General features: G+C 37.5%; 2 protein-coding genes across 2 annotated transcripts; one reads left to right on the forward strand and one right to left on the reverse strand.

Moving 5' to 3' along the window:
• Positions 1–3075: 3075 nt before the first annotated feature.
• Positions 3076–4644, reverse strand: LOC127136374 (uncharacterized). Its single transcript, XM_051062937.1, has 3 exons — positions 4450–4644; positions 3994–4383; positions 3076–3825 (listed from the first exon to the last, which is right to left on the reverse strand). The coding sequence occupies exons 1-3, from the start codon at positions 4642–4644 to the stop codon at positions 3076–3078; spliced, it is 1335 nt and encodes a 444-aa protein (XP_050918894.1).
• A 12935-nt stretch (positions 4645–17579) lies between these two features.
• LOC127136375 (uncharacterized) lies at positions 17580–17969 on the forward strand. Its single transcript, XM_051062938.1, has one exon. The coding sequence runs from the start codon at positions 17580–17582 to the stop codon at positions 17967–17969; it is 390 nt and encodes a 129-aa protein (XP_050918895.1).
• The last annotated feature ends 4682 nt before the right edge of the window (positions 17970–22651 follow it).

Genomic DNA, 22651 nt, shown 5'->3' on the forward strand with positions numbered 1-22651 from the left:
GAGATGTTTTATTCTAAGATCAATGGCTTCTTCTAGACCCATGATGCAGGTTTCATATTCTGCCATGTTGTTCATGCACTTGAATGTTAATCTTGCAGTAAAAGGGATATATGAGCCATGAGGAGTGATGATTACTGCTCCAATACCATTACCATAAGCATTAACTGCTCGATCAAATATTAAACCCCATTGAAAACCTGGCTCTGGCCCTTCATTTGGCAGTGGTTCATTGCAATCTTTGGCTTTTAAGTACATCACATCTTTATCTGGAAATTCAAAATTTATAGACTCATAATCGTCGATTGGCTGATGAGCTAAATGATCGGCCAAGACACTTCCTTTGATAGCTTTCAGGGTGTGATACTAAATGTCATATTCGGACAAGAGCATCTGCCAACGAGCAATTCTTCCGGTCAATTCAGGTTTTTCAAAGATATACTTAATTGAATCCATCTTGGATATCAACCAAGTTGTGTGATTCATCATATATTAATGGAGACGCTTGGCAGCCCAAGCCAGAGAACAACAAGTTTTCACTAGCATGGAAGATCAGGACTCGCAGTCAGTAAATTTCTTGCTCAAATAATAGATGGCATACTCTTTTCTTCATGTTTCATCTTGTTGACCCAAGACACAACCCATAGATTCTTCTAGTACAGTCAGATACATAATCAATGGTCTTCCCTCAACTGGAGGAGACAAGATATGAGGTTCTAGCAAATACTCTTTGATACTGTCAAAGGCTTTTTAACAATCATCCGTCCAAACACAACCCTGATCCTTTCGGAGGATCTTAAAAATGCGAGCACAAGTAGCAGTCATATGAGATATGAACCTTGAAATGTAGTTCAAATGTCCAAGGAATCCCCTCACTTGCTTTTCTGTTTGAGGTGCTGGCATTTCCTGAATGGCTTTAACATTGTCGAGATCAACTTCAATACCCTTTTGACTGATGATGAAGCCTAAAAGCTTTCTTGATCGAACCTCAAAGGTGCATTTGTTTGGGTTCAAGCGGAGTTTGTATTTTCTCAAACGCTAAAACAGTTTCGAAAGATACTCAACATGATCTTCCTCAGTCTTTGATTTTGCTATCATATCATCTACATAGACTTCAATCTCTTTATGCATCATGTCATGAAAAAGAGTAGTCATAGCTCATTGATAGGTGGCACCAGCATTCTTCAAGCCAAAAGGTATTACTTTGTAGCAAAATGTGACCCAAGGTGTAATAAAAGCTGCTTTTTCCATATCTTCGGGCGCCATTTTGATTTGATTGTAACCGGAAAATCCATTCATGAAAGAGAAGACCTTGAACTTGGCGGTGCTGTCGACCAACATGTCAATGTGTGGCAGAGGAAAGTCATCCTTAGGGTTGGCTTTGTTTAGATCTCTATAGTCAACGCACATGCGAACCTTCCTGTCCTTCTTGGGAACTGGCACAATGTTGGCCAACCACTGCGGATACTCTGATGTGACAAGGAAACCTACATCAATCTGCTTTTGCACTTCCTCTTTGATTTTGATTGCCATGTCCGGACGAGTTCTTCTTAACTTTTGCTTGATCGGTGGGCACTTTGGCCTTAATGGTAAATGATGCTCCACAATATCGGGTTCCAACCCTGGCATGTCTTGGTATGACCAAGCAAACACATCGGTATATTCTCGGAGAAGCTCCATCATCCTCTCTTTGACCTATGGCGCGAGCAGTGCTCCAACTTTGACTTCTTTTCTATCCTCTTTAGACCCCAAGTTGATTACTTCCATAGGCTCTTTGATTGGCTGAATGGTCTTTTCTTCATTTTCGAGCAGTCTAGAGATTTCATCTGGAATGTTTTCCTCTTCTTCTTCTTCCGCTTCGTACACAGGGAATTCAAAGTTGCAAGAGGGCATAGGGTCACTGGTTTTAATGGATATGTCATGAACTAATCTGCACATGTGATTTTATGCTTGTTTTAGAAACAGATAAAAGTGTGAAGTCATGTGCAGCTATCTGGAAGTGTTTATTTATTTTTAGATTACCATTTTTCCAGAAAAAATAGCAAAACAATAAAAACGACAATATGGAAACAAAATAACATTTTCATTGATTTAATTCTTGAAACATAAGCCCAAACATTGTCACTTTCGCCTTAGGCATAACGAAAGGATTTTTCTGAAAAGAAAACAGACAACAAAATATTACTTTGAAATGTGAACAACAATAGAAACATCAACAGAGGTCCAGTTTTGGCAAATTACTCCGCGAGCTACGAAGTCGACCGTAGCATCTTTAGGGTTGTCTTCTATAATGGCATTGGCTTCAGCTGCTTCGTCTTCTGACCCCGGGTTGTATTCAAGTTCTCTATAACGAGGAAAGTAGAAAGGCACATATGCATCTTCTGCCTCAAGATCATCGTATTAGGGTTCCCATGTTGAATTATCATCCTCAGTGACGACACTAACTTCTGGCAAAGTGGGATCAATGAACCCTCCACTATGGAAAGTTTCTTTGATTGAACAAACAAATCTACTTCCTTCTACAATTTCCTTGTAAGTAGGAGAAAAGCCCAAACCCTCTCGGTGTTTGTTTTCTGGGAGATCCAAAATTGTTCCCCAACCATCGGTTATACCATCATTTACTAGTCGTTATACATCCTTGAATGAAGAGATGGATACTCCTCTCTTGACATCTTTGTCAATCAAAGAAAGGGCTCGGGATTGAGTTCCAACAGCTTCTTCAGGTTCAAGATAAGAGAAAGATGATAAGTGACTCACAACCAATGTTTTCTCCCCACAGACTGTCACTAGCTTCCCGTTCTTCACAAATTTAAGCTTCTGATGCAGAGTGGAAGTGATTGTCCCAGCTTCATGGATCCAAGGCCGACCCAATAAACAACTATACGCAGCTTCTATGTCCATCACCTGGAATGTTATTTGGAAAGTATGAGGTCTGATGGCCATAGGAAGGTTAACTTCTCCAATGACTATTTCTCTGGAACCATCAAAAGCTTTGACAATAATCCCGCTACTCCTCATAGGAGCACCTTGAAAAGAAAGTATGGAAAGTGTCGACTTCGGCATGACATTGAGAGACGATCATGTATCCACTAACACACTTGACAAAGAGTCATTCATACAGTTGATTGAGATATTTAGTGCCATGTTAGGATTTCTTCCTTCTTCAGGGAGATCTTCATTACTGAAACTCAAGTTGTTGTAGGCCGTGATGTTAACGACGATACCATCAAACTGTCCAACTGTCACATCATGGTCTACATAAGCTTGTTCTAAGACTTTCTGCAAAGCTTCACGATGAGCCTCAGAGTTCATCAACAAAGATAACACAAATATCTTGGAAGGTGTATGCAGTAATTGTTCCACCACATTGTATTCACTTTTCCTGATGAGCTTCAACACCTCATCATCATCACTTTTCGGATTCATGTTATTAGATTGGCCAACCGGTTCAAAAGGGATCTCAACATGAGCCTGCTTTCCTGCTGCGACATCCTCAGTCCTTTTTGCAAATATACGCCCACTCCTTGTGACTTTGCTTACATCAGCGACGTTAACAATGGAGGGTAGAGGAACATCCTTTCCATTATCAGTCATTGTAGCATTGTACTTGTAAGACACGACTTTATCAGATTGGTAGGGAACTGGGCCCGGTAAGTTAATGACCAGAGGAGTCACAGAAGTCTTCCGACTATCATAAGTAATCTGTATAGGCTCGGAGTCGTTGAACTGAGGAACTATGACATTTACTTCGTTGTCACTATTGACCATATTGACCTGATTATAATCTCTGGCTTGGTAGGGCACAATGTAACCTTGGTCCATTTGATCCTGGAGATTTGTTACAACAGTTAAGCATCCTTGAGAGTTCCTAGAACAAACCCTGCAAGAGGCATAGTTATGTGGAGGCACAAAACCATTCTTGCTATATCTGGCGTGTTTCTTTACTAAGTTCTCTCCCAACAACGTACATCATAAACTTCCCGAGCAACCATATACCATGTTAACTGAGGCTAAACTATGTTGCGGTAGAGGATTAACTTGAACATTGGGGTTTACATCCTTAAATGAAAGGATACCACTCTTGACGAGCCTCTGAACATCTGACTTTAGACCAAAACAGTTTTCAATGTTATGTCCTGGTGCCCCTTGATGGTAAGCACAAAATTGATCTGCCTTGTACCAATAGGGAAGGTCATTTGGCACAGGTGGTGGAGACCTTGTCTGAACATGATTTTTAGCTAGCAGTGCAGGAAATAATTCTGCATAGGACATTGGGATATGATCAAACCGTGGCCTTTTTTTAATATGATTTTGATTGTTGAATTGAGAGAGAGCCTGTTGTGGAGGATGTTGATTTGGTGGTTGTTGCTGAACATGTTGTTGTTGCTGATGTTATTGAGGATAATGTTATTGATATTGATACGAGAACTGCGGCTGATAAATTGGCGCTACCATTGGTGGACTAATGATTGGTGAAACGGCTGCAACATGTTGATACTTTCTTCTTTGTCTGCCATATGAAATGACACTAACATCTAATTCTTTCTTCTTGGAGAAATTATTGGAGAATTTCTTAACATGACTAGAAGCGCCAGCTTCCTTAGTCAAACGTCCCTCTCGGACTGTTTCCTCAAGTTGCATGCCCATGTTTACCATCTCGGTGAAATCACTGGGTGCACTGGCGATCATGCGGTCATAGTAGAATGAACTCAGAGTTTTCAAAAAGATTTTAGTCATATCTTTCTCTTCAAGTGGAGGGAAAATCTGTGCAGCGATTTCACGCCACCTTTGAGCATATTCCTTGAAACTCTCATTGTCTTTCTGAGACATGGCCCGTAGTTGATCTCTGTCTGGAGTCATATCTATATTATATTTGTATTGACGAACAAAAGCTTCACCAAGGTCGTTGAAAGTATGAATCTTTGCACCGTCCAAGCCCATGTACCACTTAAGAGCGGCACCAGTTAAACTGTCTTGAAATTAATGGATCAAAAGCTGATGGTTGTCAGTCTAAGTGGACATCTTCCTAGCATACATCTACAAATGACTTTGAGGACATGAATTTCCTTTGTATTCCTCGAAGTCTGGTACTCTGAATTTAGGCAGAATTTGAACATTAGGAACCAAGCAGAGTTCGGAAGCGGTCTTACCAAAAAGATCCTTACCTCGAAGAGCGTTGATTTCCCTTTGCATTTCTAAGAACTGATCTTGAAATCCCTCCAACCTTTCATCTACTCCCACAACTTCTCTTGGAGCAGCGTGGAAATGTTTTCTTCATTATAAGGAGTTGTATGCACCACAGGAGGAGGTACAAACATCACAACAGTGACTATTAGAGCTTTAACATTTTGAGGGTGGTATCCTGTTGGCATATAACCGTGAGGCATGCCCCAAGGGAAACCAGGTGGCATGTGATATTGTTGATCATTGATGGCTGCCACTTGAATGGGTGTCGAGACGTTCTCAGAGATTGCTGTTTGTTGCAATGGATCTTGAGAATTGTTCGATGACTGATTCTGAGCAGCCACCAAAGTGTCCATCATAGCAGTAAGCCTTTCCAAACTGTCTTTCAAGATGATTACTTCCTCCCTGAGCTCTTGGTTTTCTTATTCAAGCTAACTCATCCTTCTCCGGCGACTGGCTCGAGTATTGTACTGGTGATTCAGTTTGACTATTGGAAGGAGAAGACACGTGTAAATTTCTTGAAATGCAGGAACTTGTGCTTGAATGATGCATGATATACAGATGCAAAAGATGAGTTTTAATTTTTAAGAAACTCAATAATTTATTGCAAATATTATAGAGACAAAATTTGGTATAAGCTGAAAAAAAACCTCTTTTTATTAAACAATTGAGGGATTACAAAGGATGAAATACAATTTCAACGATCCTAAACAATACAAGAGGAAAACAACTAAGTCTATAAGTCCTAAGGAATCTCATCTGTAGAAGGTCCTGCTGTTGGCTGATGCTTCCTTTTCTGCCTCTTTAGCTGAGCATTCTAGATCATAAGCTTGTCGACGATTCCCTTCCAAGCACCTGAGGTGGGAGGTATGCTAGAGTACTCATGAAATAGCATAGGGCATCTTAAATTCATTGGCTTTAGCACAAACCCATTGGGTGTAGGGCTTAAAAGCAACACAATTCTTTCTTCCTAATCGGTCTTTTCCTTTCCTGTGAATGTTGCGCCAAGCATGTATGATTCTATCCTTCAGACCGAAACTCTCTTCTTCGTTGAGGTAAAAGAAACCTGACAATAGAAGGTTATCAGGTTTATCTGCCATAGGATATCCTAACTGGCGTCTGGAAAGGATGTGGTTATAGTTAATTCCCCCATGTACACCAAGGAGAGATACATTAGGAAATTCACCACAACTGTCAATAATTACTCCAACATCATAGGAGGAGTCATACCAATGTATACTCCCTTGATCAATGGAAATGAACCTCTGAGACCATCTGAGCTTCTGCGGGTTCTCCCTGAAGAGCCTGGATCTGGGTAAGTGAGAAATAAACCACTTATATAGGAGAGGTGCACAACAAATAATGGTTCCACCACCTTTCTTGGTCTGTGATGGATAGAATGGTAGGTATCTCCAAGTAATGTGGGTACTGGGTTACCAATTAAAAAGATTCGTACAACATTAACATCCACAAAGTCATCAATGTTTGGGAAGAGCACAATTCCATAAATGAGTAGAGCAAAAATGGCTTCAAAGGAATCTCTACTATCTGCTTCTGCAAAAACAAAGGCTTTCTCCAACAGGAATCTAGAGGCTAGACCTAGAATCCCTCCTTTTTTTAGTGAAGTTAGCCTTCACAATAGACGTTTCTAGGTGAAGTGCTTCTGCAATAGCTGCTGATGTAGGGGTCTTCTCTGAACCACTGAATGGTAATTTGTTAGAGACTGGCAAACCGAACCAATAAGAGTATTCTTTTAGAGTAGGCATAAGCTGGTAGTCTGGAAATATGAAGCAATGGTAGAGTGGATCATAAAACTGTATCAGGGTGTTGAGAACTCCATCTTCAACCTTGGTCTTCAAGATACCCAAAAGTCTTCCATACGGAGCTCTGAAATCCTCTGGACTAACTATCATAGAACCAAGCTTCTTCAACTCTGTTAAGTCAGGACATTTGAAAGTGTATTTCTTGGTATTCCTCCTTCCAAGTTCCATTTTACCTATCAATATTTGCAAAAGAAAACTATTGAGTTTCTTGGTTTTTATGCAAAAGGTTGTTATAGATGCATGAATGCATGAAAGAATGTTTCACAAATACGAGTTTAGGGTTTTGACATTAAGCATGGAGCCAAGGGTCTAACCATCCCACAACGTATGAACTAATAGGTTTATTTTGTACTTGTAGAATAAGGTTCTAAAGTGGTCCCCAGAGTCATATATCTATCTTTCGGATATTATCAGTTTAACGACTTGCTCGTAGACCAGTAATATTCTCAAGAGAAACTCGTCTGAGTGTAGCATCGCGTAACAATTACCTCAGATCTTACACCTGGATAATCTTCGTACTACATCCTAAAAAGGCTCAGAGGGGTTGAAAGGGTTCTAAAGGTCCTCAGTTTCTTAGACTCCCAGATCGAAGATAATAATGCCACTATGATTTACTCGTAGCAACAAATATTACCATCAAAGGGGTCTCCACTGAGCGGGGTTATATCATATGTTAATCATGCTTAGGATTACTCCAGACATGTAACTTTGATTATACCACCATCCTATCTTATTTGTAATCTCTAATCCGGGTTAGGATTTCCTCACCACTTATAGATCTTCATAATGAAACCCAGGAAAACATAGCAACAAATAATAATAAATACATATAAACAAGTTAGGTATCACCCACTTAATATTCCAATCCCCAGTGAAGTCGCCATTTCTGTCACGGTGAAGAATCGGAGACCAAGCTATTAATTATACTTGACTCATGAATCAAAATATCACCATCGAACTTTAATTTATCCAAATGAAGGGGAACGGATTCAAAAATAAACCCAATATGTATATGCAAAGCTAGAAGATTAAACTTAAGCTAAGCAAAAGGGGGGAGATTATAAAGGTACGGGGGTGTGTTATGAAAAGGGAAGGTATCAACACCCTAATCATCTGTATTACTCTACAGGAACCTTTTAGATATATGTATTTGGTTTAAAATTGTTTGCTATTTGATTGGGGAGATGAGAAAAAGAACATTTTTTACTGTTTGATGATTTGGGAAGACATTGAGTCTTATGCCTACGTACCCGTGAAGGATCAAAACCTTGTAGTTTAGGTTCAAAAGTAAGAAGGGATTTGTTGGGGTTGATTTTATGAGAAAAAGACAAATTGTCATCTTCAGGAGAAAACTCACTTTTAAACCACCACAAACATGTGGAAGATAGATCTTTGCATCAAATTGAAAGAAGGGCTCTCACTTGGATATAGAATCAACAAGTATGCCACATACCTCTTCCAAATGGAAAAGAATCAATATCAATCTCAACAATGTTATGGGGTAGGAGATTTAAATCTCAACTAGGGATGACTCATGTCTAATCCTTTTATGAAAAGGTTTTAAACATGGAAAAGCCAAAGTGGCAAAAGGGTTTGAATTAAGTTTGTGTTTTTTAGGTCTTATGAAAAGATCTTTGAATATGCTTAAGTGTTTTGAAGCATTTGATTAAGAAATAAAAGGGAAAACAATTACCTAAGTCAAAGTCTATTATGAAAGTGGTGATAAGAAGGAGAGAGAGATAGAATCCTAAGGTTTACATTGAGGGGAACCTAAGATTGTATCTAGAAGTTTTTAGATTAAGGGGAAGCAAAGTTGTATAGAATGCAGATGGACACACACATGCAAAATGACAAAAATGTCATGATTCCTTTCCCTTGGATATAAAGAATAACAAGGTTGAACATGCATTAACATTAAGGCACAAAATATGGCTAAATACAATGGCAATCACAAGGTATGGATAACAATATTAAACATGGTTTTTTAGGAATTAAGATAAGCATAAACAAGATATGACGAAGTTTCACACAATATCACAAGACACAACATATTGATGGTGAAGACAAAATCATACTTGACATGGTAAAAGCATTCATTGGTACTTGGTAAACACAACATGAATTAATTTAGGCCAAACATGTATCACATTATAAGTCTTCACAAAATAAACATTAGACTTGAATCAAAGTTCATGATAAGACCAAACTTAAGTGGAAACCTAATCACCTCCTAACCATTTATTCAAACATGTTTTCAAGGTGAATCAATTGATACATTGTAGGAAAATAATCAAGTTCAAACATGTTAAGGATAACAATCAACATTTAAAAGAGTGTGCTTTAATCATACAAACTTTCAACATCAAGAACAAATAAGACATAAGCCGAAAGAATCAATTAGGAGCCTTAAAAAACACTTAAAACACATGTTTTCCATCCAATCAAAAGTGGTGAAACAAATAATATTTTTGGGATTTTTTTTGGTGTCATCATAAAATAGACATTCTCATGAACACATGGCAAAACGAATGAGTCAAAAATGTTAAGGGATCATGAAGTTATGGATATTTTAAGTTATGAAGAAAAAATGAATATTTAACAAGTGAAAACAAAAAAAAACATTACACTGCCCAAATTCAAACCCTCACCTAGTAACTTAACAAACCAGTGTTTTACCACTAGGGCACAATGCCAATTCATGTATTCAATTACATCAATTAAAATATATATTAAAGTGAATTTAAAAATTTAAAAATGGCTCCAAACTTCATCTTCCTCATTCATCCCGTAGTCCATAATTTCCACCATTTTCACATATTGTTAAAACTCTAACTCTCTCAATTCTTAACGAAATCAAAAGTTGTAAAGACCAAAATTGCTTAGAATTTTGCAAGGAATCTAATGGTACTCACCAATTTCATTTATTTTTCATAAATATCCATAAATAAAACAAAATGCATATGAACCCTAAAAATTGAATTTAAAATTAAATTCCAAACATCACCGATTAAGACCAATGATCATATGGGTTTTGTTCCTGACATCTTGGCAAGTGTAATGATAACAAGAATGATGCAAAATGGTACCTTAAATCATAAATTTCAAAAATGAATACATACCTCAAAAATAAAAATCGTCCTTTGGAGTAGGGGTGTTCCAGATGTGATTTTATGATCTGAACAACTTCCTTACACCTCTAGGAAGGTGTTTGAATGTCTGGCTTGAGATGAGAGTGCTTGGTTATTCCTTTCCAAATCAAGTTGCAAGTTATGAAAATGTGATTTGGAAGATTATGGTAGGGATGTTACATAAGTTGTTCAAGTGTTTGGACAACTTCTAATGGATGTTTAGAAGTTGCTTGAAGTGTTGGTTTGGAGAAAACACAAGCACAATGGAATTTGGAAGTTTGAGGTTTGGAGAATTTGCTACAATGGTTTTTTTGTGCCAATTCTGGTGTATTGAGTTATGAGGCTTGTCTCTCTATTTATAAAGGCTCCATATGGTTCATGTAACTTGCAGAAATCAATCTTGGTTCAATTGGAATGCTAGTTTGGTGACTTGGTTTCATTTTGCACAAAAAATCATAATGGATCATGATGAAAAGGTAGAGTTAAAGGAGGAGTTTAGAGGTACTTTTAGGATGTTACTTCTGGTTTAGAGGTTAAGTGTAATCAGAAGAAACAAGTTAGAAGCTCAATGCAAGAGTGGTTGGAAAAGTTGGCCTTTATCAAAATGGATATGAAGCTTTTTGCAAAACCTTCAAAATATGGCATCAAGACTTGGTCAATGGCTCAATACCTTATGTAATGCATCAAATGTTTGTGTAATATTATGATTAAGGTGAGATTTAGAAGCAATATAGCCTATAAAGAAAGATCGTGTAGCTTTGGCTCAAGGTTACATGATGAATTTATCATGAAAATTACCCAAAATTCAGATTTGGAGAGCCAACTTCAACTCTTCGAAACTCCTAGCTCAAATATGATAATTTCATAATATTGAACTTTTTGGAAAGATAAGACCATAATATACAACTTTCATGTTGGGAGTTTTCATTGAATCAATCTTTATCATGCTGAAAAGTGATGATCAAGTAAGCCACTTTTTGAAGGCAGATTTGGTTGAAATTTTTTCTAAGTGTTTTAATTTTATGGTACCAACTTCATGGCTTCATAACTTGAAATCCTTGCACTTTTTGGGAATCAATCATCAAGTAAAAAGTTGAATTATGAACTAAGACTTTTAATATTATCATTGGAGCAAAGAAAATGGTGGCCTGGATCACAAGTTATGCCCTTGGAAAGATGGGTACTTTAACATGTATTTTTCATAACTTAGAAAAATTTACAAAACCAAATCTTGCCCTTTTTGCAAGTAACCTCAAATTTATTATTTACTCTTGATCAAATGCATCCAGCAACCATATTTTCATTATCCTTAAGTTGAGAAGTCCATGGTTGACCAAAAATGTCGAAAGTCAAACTTTGACTTTGCCTCAGTTGACTTTATCTCGGATGAATCCAATTCTTGTAATCTTTAATGAATGGGATTTCTTAAGCATATTGGATGATATGAATGGATTACTTATGATGTATTTGAAGTATTTGAACCATACTTAAAGCTTTGGGATCATGCCTTGGCTAAAAATCAACTAGTTGACTTTGGGTCAAAACCCTAGTTGAGGGTATCAGATGAACTATGGCCTTGATAAATTTGAGATGAAATGATCTTGAAATTGATTCTTATTGATGGAAGTCACTTGATTACTTGGGAAGGATGAGGAGTTTGAAATGTTAAAACTAATGCCAAGTCTTGATTGATCAATCTTTGAAAGCTCTTGGTGCAAAACCCTAGCTCAAGACAAACAAAGTAGATTTTTTTTTGTATTTTCAATAGTGCAAAGATGCTAGATGTCATGCAAATGATAAAAATGATGGTGGCATCTTTGGGTTGAAAATTAGGGTATGACAAAGTCCAACAATGATCTAACTCACTTCAAAATTTCTAACATAACACATTGAACCTAATTGGACTCAAATCTATCTAATAGTTAACATAACTAACTAAGATTGAATCTCGTAACTAACTCTCATTTTCACTTCTAACTGATTCTAACACTGTTACATAACTTCTAACCAACTTAAATCAAATCAAACAAACTGAATTGACAGAGTTAGCATTCTGTTAGCTCCCTTCTCCCTATATATTCATATCAACCTCCATCATCTAGAGGATTCATTTTTTTATTATTTTATTTTTTTCACTCTACTCACAATGAATCGCAAGAAGAATCAGAAGCATTTCGCTGCCTCTCTCTCTCTCTCCCGCGAAGAATCCAAGGTACAAAAAGGTGAAGAATGAGCTCGTAGCATGCACGATAATGATAACAGAAAGAAGGTGAAGAAAAAGCTCATAATATAAAAGGGTAGCAAGCGGAGAAGAAAACTGAGTGAGTCATACCTGAAGTTTACATCGAAGTTTGGAAGTCGGCACGAATCCAAAGGCACCATCGTCATCTCCGTCAGCGACGCGGCAACACCGTCACACATATGCGAAGCCTGTCCGCAATCCGAGCTTCAATATGGTGAGTTTCCCGATTTGAGTTCGATGTTGTTTTCCTTCCATTTGTGTGTATGATAACGAAGTGAGTTGAATTGCAAATCCTTGAATCATGGCGATTGAAGAACGTGAAGCTGAGGCGAACAAATTTCTATTGGATTCAATCTCTTATTGTTGTTTGTACAGAAACACCATGGATGTGAGGTTGATGGTGAATGGACGCCGACATGAAGAGAAGATAGCGCGTCGCATAAGCACTTTTGAAATAATCGCTTTTCCGTTTCCGTTTCATCTTACACGAAGAACACCAAGACATACTAGACATAGTTGCTTGTTCAAATGCCTTCTCAAACTCGGACCCGGTTTGGGCCCAAGGCTCAAACGGGTTGCATACCTCCATCCCACCGTACCCCAACACATTGGGCCTGCACCTCCCTGATATCCTCCCAATTGTTGTTCTATAATTAAACTTATATTAGTCTTCTCATGGTTAATTATAATCCTAGATTTAGAATTAGGTTAACTAGAATATTGAGATTTTAGGTTTTTTAGAATTTTAGATTTAGAATTAGAGGATTAATTAGGCTTAAAATTTTAGAACATTAGTACATTAGGTTATAAGTAGAATTCTAGATAACTAAGTTTAAAGTTTAATTGAGATAATTAGATTTTAAAATTGTTAGAATAATTAGACATAAAAAAAGAGAAGAATTGGGTTGTTAGAATTTTTTAGATTTTCTAATTAAGATTCTAGAATAATCAGATCTAGCTTAGAGTATAATTGATGTTTAATTAGAATTTGTATGATTAGAATTTTAATTCAATAACCAAAATTGTGAAAAGACTGTTTTACCCTATAGGCTTAGAAATAGTTCAATTTTGCATGTTCCCATAGTTTAGGATTTGTATGAATATTCCAAATAAACACTAACCCTTTAGGTACTTGCATTCATTTTCAGCTAGCTTTTTCCCCACTGATTAAGTTGATCAAAGTACGCTTTGATCGATTAAATCCTTTGACTGTGCTTAATTCCCCAAGCTTAGTCAAGTGATCAAAAGACCCTTGATCACTTGATAAAGCAAGTCCTCGTGATCAAGATATGTTGAATACTGGATCTCCAACTTCAATCAAGATTCGAAGATCAAGATCAAGAGTTCAAACGGCTCAAATCAATATAAGACAGGACTACTATTCAAGCACTACAGAGGTCAAAATTCAACTCTTGTTAATCATAAGCTAAGTTGTGTGCCATAAGTCTTAAGTAATAGAGAAGGAATGAGACTAGAGAATTCCTACCTCAATTCTGAATATCTTTGGGTACGGGACGAATGACCCAGTTGCTCATTATATTCATCTCTATTCATAAGCTTTGGCATAATTTGATTCAAGTTGATTGACAAGCATCTTCATCATTCAAAGATAACCCTTCATCATGGGAAGCTGCATGAAAATTCAAATTCAACACTCATCGATCATGATGTAAATTACACGTCATGAGCCTTAAGTAGTAGAGAAGGAATGGGATTGGAGAATTCCTACCCCCATTTTGAATATCTTTGAGTGTGGGACGAATGACCCAGTTGCTCACTGTACTCACCTATATTCATAGACTTTAGTGCAATTTAAATCGAATAATTGATAAGTCTTCCTACACAGACTGGAGCACAGATCGAGGATCAGAACTGAAGATCAGATTTCAACCTTCCAGGGTTTCTTTTTTATCCTTTTGTTCTCCCAGTAAAACTAAAACCATTTTGTGAATAAACTCAAAAATAGTTAACCATACGATTAAGATTGTACGAAATGAGCCTCAAACAATGAAGAAGGAATGAGACTGGAAAATTCCTACCCCTATTCTGAACATCTTTGGGTGCGGGACGAATGACCCAGTTTCTCACTGTATTCATCTCTGTTCATAGACTTTAGTACGATTCAAATCCTGACTCTTATTTCATAATAAAAGCAAACTCACCTCATCAAGCTCAGTTTTGCCTTTGGGCTTCATTTTTAGTTTAAAACTTTTTCAGAAAGGACGTGTTACTTTCGTTCTACCGTGAATGACGCTTAAGCCTCCATGTACGAGCAAACAATGTTTAATTGCTATAGTGCGATCCGAGTTCATTCATTCTACTACAAACAGACAGATGCTTAAAGCTCCCATGCTCGAGCATACAAGCCAGTCAACAGTAGAACGTGAATGTTAATATTGTCCATTAAAAACAACTAATGCATCCGTCCTAGTTCCACGAACTACGGAGCTCTGATTTCCTCATTGCACGAATGAGGATACGTAGGTACGAGGGCCCAAATCCTTGGCGAACACACTTATCTATTAACCCCTTGTTTCCCATTCTGCGAGTAAACTTTAGATAATAACACATACTCTTGCAGAGAACATTCAAAACTGTTCCCATGGAGTACCATGGATGTTTTGGTGCTAATGCCTTCCCCTTGCATAACTGACTTCCTTACCCTTTTTTCCCCTCGGGTTTTATCGATGTTTTCCCTTTCCTTTGGGAATAAATAAAGTTCGATGGCAACTCTGTTGTATCTTTGAACGTGTGATGCGCTCGAGTATTTTTCGCGTAGCTTCACACTTACAAGTAATTAATTTTAATATCACTATAATTTTATGTCGAACTTATATCATGAAAATACATATTTGAATTTTTAATGATAAATCTTACATTATAATTGATAGATGAACAACATTCAATTTTTGAAAAAATCATGGAAGTTGTCAATAATCGAAGAGGATGGGTTTTTTTTTACATGGTTATGGAGGGACTAGTAAAACATTCACGTGGAGAACTCTGTCAAGTGCATTATGTTTGCATACAAAAATTGTTAATATTGTTGCTTCAAGTGGGATAACTTTGTTATTATTTCCAGGTGGAAGAACAACACACTTAAAGTTCAAAATACCCGTGCCAACACTTGACAACTCTACTTATAACATTGAGAAAGACGATGAACATTCACAATTATTGGAAGAAACTGATTTGATAATATGGGATGAAGAACCTATGTGTCATAAAAGCTGCTTTGAGGTTTTGGATAAAATCCTTAAAGATGTCATGGTATTAAGAATACAATATTTGGTGGCAAAGTAGTTGTTTTTTGAGGAGATTTTAGACATATTCTACATGTTGTTATGAGAAAAGGTCGTTATGATATTGTGCATGCTTCAATTAGCTCATTTTATGTATGAGACTATTGTCAGGTTTTAACTCTAACAACAAATATGAGACTTCAACAAGGATCAGGGAATAAAAGTTTTGCAAAGCTAGCTGAATTCTCAAAATGGATTTTAAATGTTAGGGATGGTAAGATTGGTGAATAAATGATAGTTTGGTAGATATAGAAGTTCTTGAATAAATATTAATATCAATTTTTAAGGATTTTATAAGGATATTGTTGATAACACGTATTCCAATCAGCTGGAAAATTACAAAAAGGAAGAATTATTACAATGCAGAGCTATTCTTGCTTTAACCATTGGAATAATTGACATAATCAATCACTATGTATTAGACTTGATTTCAGGTAAAAACCATTAACTTGCATAAATTTATGCATATTACAATACTATATATCAAATTATGTTACTAGCATTTTAATGTTTTAATTTTATACATTTTTTTAGGAGAAGAGAAAGAGCATTTGAGTTCCTATTCGATTGAAAGAACGAAAGCCAATTATAATCAAGCTTACAAAGTTCTAACTTAGGAATTTCTTAGTTCTTTTAGAATATTAGGTCTACTAAATCATAATATCAAATTAAAAGTTGGAACCCCTATTATGCTAATGAGAAATTTGGACCAGGCTGAAGGGTTGTGTAATTGTTAGCTCCAATTTCGACACCTAATATGGATTAAGGGAATTCAATAAGGGAATAAAGTATCTTATGAAGAATTTGAATGTTTCGACGAAATTATACAGTTTGAAATTCCAGTCGAAGATACCTTTATGCAAAGGTAAAGATATTATGTGGACTTATAAATGTTTCCAGCAGTTGGGAAACAGAAGCATCAATAATGGCAGTTCGACAAAGGATTTGAATTCAAATAAGGGAGGGAATTCTTTGTTCTTATCTAACTGTTGGGTATACGTGGAGCATGGTGGGCAGTTGCATATATGCAGAGTGCCACTTGTCTCAATCTGGCGAATAGGTTGTTGGAAGCGGTTATTTCGATTGGAGTTAGTTATAAAACAGATCACAAAAAAATACAAATGTGTTAAAGAGAATCTCATCATGTACTTCAAAGTCAGAGGAAAAGTTGTGTCGACCAAATTAGCCCCATCAGACTTAGAAAGGACAATGATGGGATACACCAACAAAAAGAGCTTTGAAATATTGACGGTAGATAGCCTGACAGACGAGGATTGGAAAAAACCAATAGTGGAGTATTTACAGAATCCGACGGTGTTTACCGAATGAAAAACCAGGTATCGGGCTTTGAGTTATGTTATTTTGGGTATATAATTATTCAAAAAGACCCCTGAGGGAGTTTTACTCAAATGTCTTAGTGAATCAGAGGCATATCTAGCCCTTTCGACTGTCCATAGTGGGGCATGTGGGACACACCAGGTTGGCCATAAGATGAAGTGGTTATTATTATTATTTCGCCAAGGAATGTATTGGCCTACCATGTTGAAAGACTGCATTGAATTCGCTAAAGGATGCCAAGAGTTTCAGGTACACACAGGCATACAACATGTCCCTGCAAGCGAACTGCATTTTATAATCAAACCTTGGCCTTTTAGAGGTTGGGCTTTAGATCTGGTTGGGGAAATTCGACCACCATCGTCTAAAAGTCAGAGATATGATTTTGTTGGTATTGATTACTTTACAAAATGGATCGAAGTTATACCCTTGCCAAATGTAGATCAAGAAGATGTGAACAAATTTATCCAGAACACAAATTATTTATAGATTTGGAATCCCAGAAACCATCACAACAGATCAAGGATCCGTATTTACTGGTAGAAAAATGTAGGAGTTTGCTAAGGAAATGGGTTTCAAGTTGTTAACTTCTACACCATATTATGCTCAGGCTAATGGTCCGGTTGAAGCAGCGAATAAGGTGGTAATTAATTTGATTAAGAAACATGTGGGGAAGAAGCCCAAAAATTGGCATAAGACTTTAGACCAGGTTCTGTGGGCATGTCGAACCTCCACCAAGGAAGCTACTAATTCGACCCCATTTCGATTGACCTTTGGTCATGATGCGGTTTTACTAGTCGAGATTTACCTACAATCAACAAGAATTCAAAGGCATCATGAAATTCCATCAGAATCATATAGGAACATGATGCTAGACGAGTTAGTTGATCTAGATGAGGAGAGATTCAATGCCTTGGAATTATTGAAAAGGCAGAAGAAAAGAGTAGAGAAATCTTAAAATAAGAGGGTTAAAGTTAAGACATTTTCCCCTGAAGACTTGGTTTAGAAAGTGATACTTCCAATGGATTGAAAGGATAGGACGTTGGGGAAATGGTCCCCCAAGCGGAAAGGTCCTTTTAAAATTTTACAAGTATTCTCTAATGGTGCTTATGAGATCGAGGAGCTTGATAAAGATAAAAGAATCTTAAGAGTGAATGGAAAATATTTGAAAAGATATAAGTCAGCGCTCTAAGAGATAAAGATAATAAACGAATAATTGCATGCAAATGGGTCGAAGCCAACATGGTAATAAAAATATTGCCAACATGGCTTAAGTTCATTATAAGGGCCCAAAGTGTTAATGATCAATACAATTGAAACCAAAAGTCATGTAGAGATAAATGGAAAAGAGACTAAAGTTAAAAAGGGAGATGAATCTTCATGTGGAGATATTTTGCCTTGTGAAGCTCTAGACGTTTCTCGCATAAGGATATTTTTGATCGAAGAGTTGCAAACTCTGCCTATAATTTTCGCACTTTTTCGACAAACTCCATACCAAAATCTATCTCTTTAGTCATGGAAGTGTCATCAAACTTTAAAAGCTCACTTTTGCGCTTTCTGGATTCAGAGATTTTGGCATGTAGTTCTTTTATTTGTGTTTCCCAAGAGGCAATGTCACGATCATGACTTTCGATCTCCGCCTTGGTTTTCTCTTTGGTCTGCTCCAGTTCCATTGCTTTGTTGGTCGATTCGTTAGCCGCATCCTAAGCAGTTGCTTCAGCACTAGGTTTCTTCTCAATTTCCTTGGTGATTTGGGGTAACAACTTATGATCAACAATAATTTGTTCGATCGTAATACCCAACTCCAAGATTACATTGGCAACCTCGGGAGAAGCTTCTAGTAAATTAACTTGGTTAAGGAGAGTTTTCAAGGATACAAGGGCAGAAGGATCAACCAACAAAAGTAGGAATAAATCACCCTTAAAGATTTTTTCTTTGATCTTCAAGAGTGCCTCATCCACAGGATTGCTCGAAGATTGATCCTCAGACGCTGTAGAGGCGCTAAGACTTCTGTCAGACGAGTTATCCCTCTACTCAGCATAGCTTTCAGATATTCGAGGAGTAAACTTTGCTTAAGGGTTGCTAGTTCTTTTGAAGAAAGACCCCCAGCTGTTCCTGTCGAAGCTTTGGTTCTTTCAGGATTGACATCAGTTGTTGGAGTAACAGTACTTGGGCCCTGAGGTTGTCCTTCATTCGTCTCGATGTTATCATCCTTGTTCCCCTCATCATTGTTATCCTCTTCTTCGAGGTCTTCATCATCCTCACCAATAGGGCCATCATGGAATAACAACCGATATTCTTCTTCATCTTCTCTCATCTCCTCATTTTGGCCGTCATCACCTCCCAGAGCAGCATCGTTTGTACCATCGACATCAGGCGAGCCACCTTCAGAGTCATGGACGTCTTCATCCACCACCATAGCATCTTTGTTTACTTCAGTTTGGGTTTCCTTACTTAAGTCAATTTCGTGATCAGAACCACTAGTGTGGGAATGTTGGGTGATGATTTTTGATGGAGAAGTCTCACGCGCCTCATTAATCGGTTGGTTAATTTCACTAATTGAGCTTTTCTCCGAACCTCTTGCAGATGTTGGATGGTAGGTGGGTTCTCTAGCACTATTTTGAAGGACTGGTACAAAGGGAGATTTGGATGCTGTTTGTATGGCAGCGTCCTGAAAGCCAAAATCGAAAGATAAGTTAGTCAAAGTGTTAGAAGACAATAAATCGAAAGAAATAAAGTAATGTATGCTTTTACCTTGTCCCCTTCGACTCCAGGGCCGAAGTTGTCGCTTTCAACTTGCGATGCTGCTATCATCGATAGTTCTTCAGGAGTAGGCTCCGGAATGGAAAGAGCAGCAGGTCATTTTATAACTCTGGCAATTTTTGCATGAGGCTGACTCGAGGCTTCAACAACTTTTGGTTGCTTCTTCCTTTTCCTGAGGGTTAGATCTAGAACATGAGATAAATCCTCTTCGTCTAACTCTATTACAACAGGGACTCCAGCTGCTTTCGTTTTTATTTTTTGAGGAGTAAGGGGAGGTTTTCGAGCAACCTGAATGAAAATATCAAAGTGTTAGTAATACCATTATACATAACAAAAGTAATGAGCAAAGTAAAGATGTACCTTTATGGTCATGCTACTCCCCTCAGCCTTTGCTTCGACTGACTTCTTGACCGTTGGTTTTTTGGGTGGAACTCTGGTAGCTAAAATAAAAACAAAACAAAACAGTTATTAAGAGTCAAGAGTAAATATCCTTATAGAGATATGTGGTTCGAAAATCCTCCCACTCCACACCTTCATATATATCTGATTAGATGCGAACATCTTCGATCCTTATATGAATATGACCTTTGAAACTGTCTAAAGTGTGCTTAGTTGCAACCACCCGCTGAGCTTTTTCTGTGGTTGTTGTCGAAGGATTTTTATAGAATCCCCACAAATAAACCAGTCTGGAAATGGAGGGGCAAAGGCCATTCCAAAATCAGCGTTTGGAAGTCGAGGAAATTTAAGAGGAAACATTTTGAAAGCCATTTCGTATCGTTTCTCAAGAGGAACATACGAAAGGATTTTTAAATTCTTCATTTTCTTTGAAATTTTTTCCTTTAGCGTGACAGTTGCCTCACAGATGGTTTGACTAAGATCATCGGGCCTATATAGGCAGTTCCAAAGTAGTTTTGGAATGCCTGAATTTCTTTGATATGTGTGTAAGTACCTTTCTTGATTTTTTTCTACACAAAGAGGAAAGCTTTGTTAAAGTGCTGAGTGAACGAAGGAGCATCATAAAATTATTCAACATAGTATTGTGACCACCATTTCCCAAATTGGAGTGCAAAGGAAACTTGACTTAAAGCTAATTGGGGTAAGGTGTGTCCTGCCAGTGTATCGAGCTATTTGTTTGAGAGTGGTGGTTTCGTTGTGGTTTGCGTTACAGAGAAGGAGGGTGTTTTTTCTGTCGTAGAGACATTTTGGGAGGACCTGAATCAATCTGAATTATCCAGCCACGAGATTGGGTTAATAAGCAATCAGAGTGACTTGACTCTTAGATAGATTTAACTTAAGGGTTATTAATTTTGGAGTTAGAAAGGATTCCTAAATTAAAAGAGACTCTGTTTCTTGGCTTTTGATGGGAGATGGGAAATGTCTCGTGAACCATTCTGGACCGTATTTTCTGGATGCGAAAGGGGCCATGTTCGACGTGAACTCATAACGTTTCGAAAACATCATGGCATAGCTAATGAATGTCAGTCAAAGAGCTTTTCCTTCATCATTTAGGGTTAGCTGAGCCAAACGGATTCCTTCAACCCTCCTTTTTTTTACTTCCTCAACTTCTTTGTCGACGGGGTTTTTGTTAAGAAGACTTGCCTCGAAGGTGGCATTTAGCCAGAGTTGCAGCAACCAGAAAGGACAAAAAAGGAGGAGATTTCCTTTTTCTCCAAGATTTTTAAGTTAAGCAATGCCATCACTCAAAGATTCATAGAGGCTGGCCATGATCATTTCGCTCAGACAGACGTGATGACCATAATGAAGTTGGTTCGCCAGAGTGAGATATTTCTTGGCAACCTAGAGTGACTTCGAGCAAAAGACGCAGTGGGATAACCATAAAGCTAAGAAGATAATGTGTTCTACATCAGAGATGGTGTCGGTATCTTTGTCATAATAGTGTGTTATATGGGTTGAGTAGGCAACCTAAGAGGTGGTGAAGGCTACAGAGTCATCAGATTCTACATATGGGTCATAAGTATTCCCAATTGGTTTTAGCCCTGTGGTAGCAGATATGTCGAAGAGAGTGGGTGTTACCATTCCACAAGAGAGGTGGAAGGTATAGTGAGTACTGCCCCAGAAGTACGATGAGGAAACTAGTAAAGTCGAATTGTAATCCAGTTCTACCTTCAACAACATGATTAAGTCATAAATTCCCATGTCCTTCCAGGTTTGAGATTTGGTTTTTTCTATCTTGTTTAGCCAGTTTAGATAATCAATTAGATCTTTAAATGAGGGGGTCGCTCAGAAGACTCTAAAGCCATTGTTCATAAACCTTAAGTCTATAGTTTCATTTGTTAAAGATTGAGACTCCTCAGCAGTAGTAGCCCTTTCAGCCCTAAGTGTTTTTGCTTGCCCTATTGGTTTACATTTATGGTAAGTGGGGAAAAAGTCCCTAAGTCTGCTAGGATCGATGTTCAGATTAGGTAAAGGTCCAAACAAAGCATGATTTTTTCCAGAGACAGTTATGGGAAAGAGTATCTGAGATTCATATATTCTTCGTTGTTCTTCAGTTCTTGGTTTCAAAATATATTGTTAGTTACCCATCATCACTGGCCCAGGAAGCGTGGCAAAGGGAGGAAGGTCTGAGATCTTTTTGGGGGCCTTCGTGTGTTTGATGGAAACCTTGACAACTTTGGTTGTTTCTTTGGGGACTTTGCTTGAAGTAGCCATTTTTGCTAAAGGTTTGAAGAAGGAAAAATTGGGTTTTTGAGAGTGTTTTGAAGAAGATGAAGAGTTGGAGGACTTGAGACTTTCAGAAATCGTAAAAAAAGTGGAATTAGTGAGGAATGCGCTTTTTATAGGGTTTTTTAGAAGAAAAAACTGTTCAAATCAGCAGTAATGGTTGACAAACAAGTGAGATACGTGTCTCTCCAGGAT

Source organism: Lathyrus oleraceus, chromosome 4 (genome assembly GCF_024323335.1).
Source record: "Lathyrus oleraceus cultivar Zhongwan6 chromosome 4, CAAS_Psat_ZW6_1.0, whole genome shotgun sequence".
Taxonomy (NCBI): Eukaryota; Viridiplantae; Streptophyta; class Magnoliopsida; order Fabales; family Fabaceae; genus Lathyrus; species Lathyrus oleraceus.